General features: G+C 56.7%; 1 protein-coding gene across 3 annotated transcripts in view; it reads left to right on the forward strand.

Annotated features, from left to right (window-relative positions):
* Positions 1–4,619, forward strand: part of TANGO2 (transport and golgi organization 2 homolog (Drosophila)) — a 29,057-nt gene extending 24,438 nt beyond the window's left edge. For all 3 annotated transcript variants that reach the window (XM_006890453.1, XM_006890455.1, XM_006890454.1), the window contains one exon: positions 4,499–4,619. In XM_006890453.1, the coding sequence (XP_006890515.1) occupies positions 4,499–4,619 (121 nt within the window). The remainder of the gene's footprint in view (positions 1–4,498) is intronic.
* Positions 4,620–6,144: the final 1,525 nt, after the last annotated feature.

A 6,144-nucleotide genomic window follows, 5' to 3' on the forward strand; every position in this document is an offset into this window, starting at 1 on the left:
TGTGTGTGTGTGTGTGTGTGTGCGCGCGCGCGCGTGCGCTGCTCTGACTACGGCACCAGGTATGCGTGTGTGTGTGTGTGTGTGTGTGTGTGCGCGTGCACGCTGCTCTGACTATGGCACCAGGTGTGTGTGTGTGTGCGCGCACGTGCGCTGCTCTGACTACGGCACCAGGTACACGTGTGTGTACGCGCGCGTGCAGGTGGGACTCCCAGACTTCCTCCAGCTCAGGCCCCAGGTTTCCTGTAGCCCCAGAACCACTCTGGGGCAGGGGGGCTTCCCCAACAGCCTGGACTCAGAGCCTCTGCCCTGACTTTAGCCAGCTACCATTTCAGCCTGGAGAGCTGTGGGGGGCACACTGACGGTCACATCCAGGGTGCCCACTGGCGCACAGAGGCCCTTATACTTCCATAGCATCTGCATAAGAAAGGAGGACTCTTGGGCTGTGTCTTCCCATAAAGAGCCAGTGCCTGGCTCAGGGGGACCAGGGGGCACCAGGGACGCTTGTGTTTGCACACACTTTAGGTTTGGGAATAGATGTGGGTGCCTCTTCCCCTCACTCACCGCAAGACCTTAAACTTGGTTCTCTGTGTGACTGGGCCTTGGACTTGACACGCTTTCTGGATGACCAAGGTCGGGGTTAGGCACTCTCAGCCCGGGGAGATTACCTCAGCTCAGGCAAATATGAGCCATTGGTGTGAGCCCCGTGTTCCAGGGCGGACGCCATGTCACACATGCCAGGTGTCCCAGTAAAGGGGTGAAGTGTCCAGGCAGCTGGAGGAACCCTCCCAGTGCTGGGTGCTCCGTGTTGCTGGGATGGAGGGAGGACAGGTACTGCTGGACCAGCTTGGGTCTGAGAGTGGCAGGCGAGGACCAACGGTTGAGAAGTACCAGTCTGAAGGGTCACGAGTAGGAAGCAGACCCCAAAGTCCCCATCCCAGCTCTGGCCCCTACCGGCTGCTTGCGTCCACTGACAGAGACAAGTAGAGGAAGCGTGGTCAGTAGGCATCGGGTCGGGCATGGGGGCACATGGCCCACAATCAGTGCCGGGGACATGCTGGCCTCATCTGCCATGGCGTCCTTACTGAGAAGGGGTCAGGGTCACAGGCTGGCCAGCCGAGCAGGCCCGAGAAAACTGTGAGACTGGAGGGAGCTGAGGGAACCGTGGTTCTGATGGCAAGATTGGTGTCTTGCGAGGGTAGAACGTGTATGGCACTGGTGAAGTCTCAGGGGAAGGTGCTATAGCAGGAATGTCTGGCCCACCAGGTCCTGGGAGAAACAGGCCGAGGCTCCTGAGGCCCAGGGCCATTGGTCACTTGGGCAGGAAGTGGCTGGGGGCCACCCACCCCTTGTCCTGCCCACTGCAGTTAGACACTCATGCATGGAGGGGGCTGCCCCACCCGTGCTTGCCACTGGCCTTGGCTGCCCCTGGTGTGGGGAGAGAATGCAGCTGCGTGCAGACGCCTCCCGGCTTGGCCTTGGATCCCACGCGCACGCTCTGTGAGCTTTGTGGGCCCGTGTGTGCAGACGTTCTCTTCCCTGGCCCGTGCTGTCGGGGGCCTTGCTGTCAAATAGGGGCCCGCAGGCAGCCTGTGTGAGCAGTGACAGGCACTAGCTGGTGGCATCTCCAGGGTGTCACATACATGCTTGGTTTCTGGGCCCAGGTAGGCCAGTCTTCAGCTTGTGATGCTGGTCTTCCCTTCTGCACCTAGCATGGAGGAGTGTGTGTTACCTGCCTCACTTCAGCCAGGGAGGCCCCTGTCCCAAGGGGGCATCATAGATTGGGGAGGCCATGTGCTGCTCGGTGACAGGGTGCCATGGTAAGGGTCAGATCTCCAGCTCAGCACCCTTAGGAAAGACACCTTACAGGCGAGGGCACAGAGCTAGAGAGACGCTGCAGAAAGGCCTGAGGACCCAGAGGGCTGCTTGGCGGCAGGTCGAGGGCTCAGCCGCCCTCTGGAGGAATTACAGCCTCCAGAGCCCATAGGCAGGGACCAGGCACAGCAGGCAAAGCCAGGCGCCCTACCTGGGTGGCAGCTAGACTAGCACCGGCCCTTCCCATCACCTTGGGGCATGGGGTCGTGGTCTCTGTTGGGGTGAGCTCTCCAGAGGGAAAGCCCTTCAAGATTAGTATTTGCAGAAAGGCTGAACAACCAGCCCAGAGTCAGACTAAAAGACATTCAGTGTATTATGGTTGTTACTGTTAGATACAAAAAGGAGAGCGGCGATCTCAAGCAGCGAACAGGCCTTTACTAGTAGACCTGAGAGGGACTCCAGGTGAGTGCTCCCAGAGAGGACCAGAGTGGTGCAGGCAGACAAAGCCAGTCCTTTTAGAGGGCTTTCAGGGACACCCAGACAGGGGGTTAGTTTGCTCCAGAATTTGGGGGCACAGGGGTCCTGTCAATGTGTGATCAGGCCCAGGGCCCGATCAGGATCCAGACATCTAGGCGCCTTCTCGGGACATGTCAACTATCAGGGTTTTTTGAAGAACAGTCAGCCCTGTGCATAGCTGTGAGATTCTTCCTTAAGTTACATTCTGTCAAATCAGAACAGGCTCATAGCAGGTTTTCAGAGGCTGTAAATCACAGAGGAGGAGTTTGCCATTTGCCTGTCTCTCACCCGAGGAGCACCTGGTGGATTCGAACCCCATGCAAGGGAACTCCTTACCCCTGTGAGGGCCCAGCGGCAGCAGACTGAACCAGAAGAGATTCCTCTTAGGGCAGGGGAGGGAACTAACCATTTTACCCCCTTACGCAAACAACGCCAAGATATATGGTGAAGTTAAAAATTACACCAGCTCACAGAAAATACTAGCATCACACAATGTTTGGTTTAAAGTCCATTGCGTCCTTGATCCATAACTGGTTCTGCAGGCATGGCTAAAAACAATAAAGGGAAGTGTCTGTCTATTCCAGAGCTATTCCCTAAAGCAAGAAACTAGGGAAATAATAAAATAACAGCTCAATGAATTTAGTATAGTGTAGCCAGAGTGCTCCTCAGAGGCAAGGATGGTTAAGCTTCACCTCACATAGTTGGGGCATGTTATTAGAAGAGGCATAGTGTCCTTGGAGAGGGAAGGGACATCATGCTCCAAAAAGGTGGATGGTCAGGGAAAGAGAGGAAGACCTTCAACAAGATGGGTTGACAGAGTAACCGCAGCAATGGGCTCAAGTGTGTCAGACTTGATGAGGGTGGCACAGGACAGGGCAGTGTTCAGATCACTTGGATCAGTTCACAGGGTCACTTGGAGTCGTACTTGATTCGATTCGACGGCATCTAACAACAAGCTTAGCATAAGTGTAGCCATTCCTGGCACGTTTTTTAATAGACTACTTTGAGCTGTGGTGCTATAGAAGAGTATTGAATGTACCCTGGACTGCCAAGAAAACAAACAGATTCATCCTGGAGAGGGTTAAACCAGGCTGCTCCTTGGAGGCAATGATTCTGGAGCTTCATCTGACGTACTTTGGGCATGTTGCAAAGAGGGAGAGGTCCTTGGAGAAGGACATCATGCTTGGGAGGGTGGAGGGAGGGCACAGGAGGGGAAGACCCTCTAGGAGGTGGATTGATTCAGTGACTGGGATAATCGGGATGGGTGTGTTGGAGGCAGTGAGATTGGCACAGGATAGAGCAGGGTTTAGGGCTGTTGTACATAGGGTCTCTATGAGTCGCAAGCGACTCCACGGCACATAACAACAACAACAATACGATACAGTCTCCCCACAGCCCAGCATTGGTCACAGGCTACTTTCTGTTGCTGTACAGCTTCAAATGCAGTCCTGACTGGGTGTTCTGAGGTCCAACCAGGCAGCCCCTCAGTCCGCTTAGAGATGCTCCTGTGGTCACACCGTGGGACAGCCCACAGAGCCTCAGGCAGGGCCTAGGCGAGCTCTCACTGTGTGTCAGGAAGGGAGGGGCCCATTTAGTGGGGGGAGGAGGGCAGGGAGGGTGGGATTTCCTGAAATAGAATAGGGGGACCCAGCCACCAAGTTAGGAGCTTGCTCTGTTTAAGGGACAGAACACAGCCTGGGTGGTGCTTGGGGCGGGGAGGGGGGGGATTGGTGTGGGCGAGAAGGGAGGGTCTAAGGTATGCAGAGGATCCAGGTAGAGCTCTCCCCATAGGGATCCCCAAAGGGGTCTGAGCTGAGAGGTGGCCTCTTTGGCTCCCAGTTGCTGTGGGAACTGCTGCAGAGGGAGGGTGTGGGCAGATGAGAGTATTACCAGGCGGAAGCTCCTGGCTCAAAGAGGAGTGCTTAGAGTGGGCCCCCAGGGGGCCTATGGGGCCAGCTGAGGCATCACTGTCCACACTGAAGGGGGTAGTTAGATCACTAGGCTCCATGGCCAGATGCCCTTGGATAAGCTCCTCTGCTTCGAGGCCAGCCTGCCAACCTGTGTCACCTGCCAGTCCCCGCACCCCTCCGTGCATCCCTCTGCCCTCTGCCAGTGCTCACTGACCCCTGGGGCAGGGCAGAGGGCAGCTCGATCCTGTCCTGTCTTTCAGAACCAACACAGTCATCCTCGTGGATACGGAAGGCCATGTGACCTTTACGGAGCGCAGCATGGTGGACGAGGACCCCACCCGCTGGGAGACCAGCACCCACGAGTTCAGGCTCCAGACCTAACCCCGCCCTCCAGGCAGGACCCTCTCCGTCCACACCGCACTGCCCACGGGAGCCGCAGCCAGCACCTGCAGGACCGAGGCCCTCTGATTTGCATATTGCCCTGAGTTCCTGTGTCCCTGAATTCAACCTGGATCCGCCCTCCTGCCAAATGGGGAGCTCCTTAAAGTGTCTGACCCCTGCCGCAGTCAGGCACAGTGTGCTATACATGACTGTACGTGGGCCTGCTCCCCCCAGGCTTGTGCCCACTTACACACACAGTACACATGTGTACATTCGAATGCCCAAGTGCACACTCTTACACACACACACACAGCACACATGCACACCCGCCACACCCTTAGACACACATACACATGTTCACACTGGAATACGCATCAGCAGAACACACACACACACAGAGTCATTCACTTGCACAGACACGCTCACACATAAGTGAGGTAGAGATGGGCCTCTTGTCCCCCACATGCGCCCCAGGCCAAGTGGGTCTTTGCTCTGGTCGAAGACTTTCCTCTGAAGCTGGCCTTTCCCCCAGGCATGTGGGACACATAGGTGACCCCGTTTTTTCTGACACCCAGACCTACGCTGAGAGAAACCAACAATGTTTGGAGTGAGGCCAAAGGAAGACCCAGAAAAACCAAGCAGCAGAGCTCAGTTGGGGCAGCCACTAGTTCCGTGTGATCCTGGGGGTCCTCCTTGTTGTAGGGAGCCCCACAAGGAGGCTGGGTGGGCTTGCGAGCCGGGGATGGTCTGTGTGCTCTAGGAGGTCTCGTGCGCTCCAGCTGTCCCACGTCTGCAGTCCCATGTGCTCTGGGTGAGCCTGAGTGGGCTAGGTGCTGGCCCCCTCATGTGCCACGTGGCCCCTTTCATGGCCCTGTGGTCCTGTGTGTCCAGGTCACCCCTCTAGCCTCCACCAGGTTCCTCCCCAGGGGAGCAGGGGCTGTGTGTCCTGAGGCGGGCTCGTCTCCCCACGAGCACATGCTCAGCCTGGTGCCATTATTTCCTTTTATGGAGTCAAACTCAATGGACGGCCAGACTTCACGGGAAAGGGCACCCGGACGAGAGACACTGATAATAAAACTTTGAGGCTGTGCTGAACATGTGCATTTCAGGATCTTTCTTTTTTTTTTCCCCCCTCCCCCAGTGCTTTCCCTCCCTTGCGCCCCCTCCCCCGCATTTCAGGATCTTTCATGTGTTTGATGAGTGATAACTGGAGTGAATCTGTTGTGCAAAAGACAGTTTGTTCCATGCGTGCCCTGTTGTCCTGCTGCCTTGTGGCAGCCTCCTGGGTCCTCCCTGCCTGAAGAACAAGGCTCTGCTCTCCCCTGGTGGGCCACCTGGGCATTGTGATAGAGACCAGTGTGTCAGTCTGTTCATCTGTCTCTGGCCAGAGGCTGGGCACCAGAGAGCTCATATGTGTGGGACGTGGCACCTACCAGCAGGGCCTGACCAAGGAGCGTGAGGACTCTCTGGGTGGTGGGGTCAGCGGGGTCTACCAGGAGCTCCTGGAGAGAAGAATGCTGGTGGA

Source organism: Elephantulus edwardii, unplaced genomic scaffold, assembly GCF_000299155.1.
Source record: "Elephantulus edwardii isolate Elephantulus edwardi_28Jun2011 unplaced genomic scaffold, EleEdw1.0 scaffold00089, whole genome shotgun sequence".
Lineage (NCBI taxonomy): Eukaryota > Metazoa > Chordata > Mammalia > Macroscelidea > Macroscelididae > Elephantulus > Elephantulus edwardii.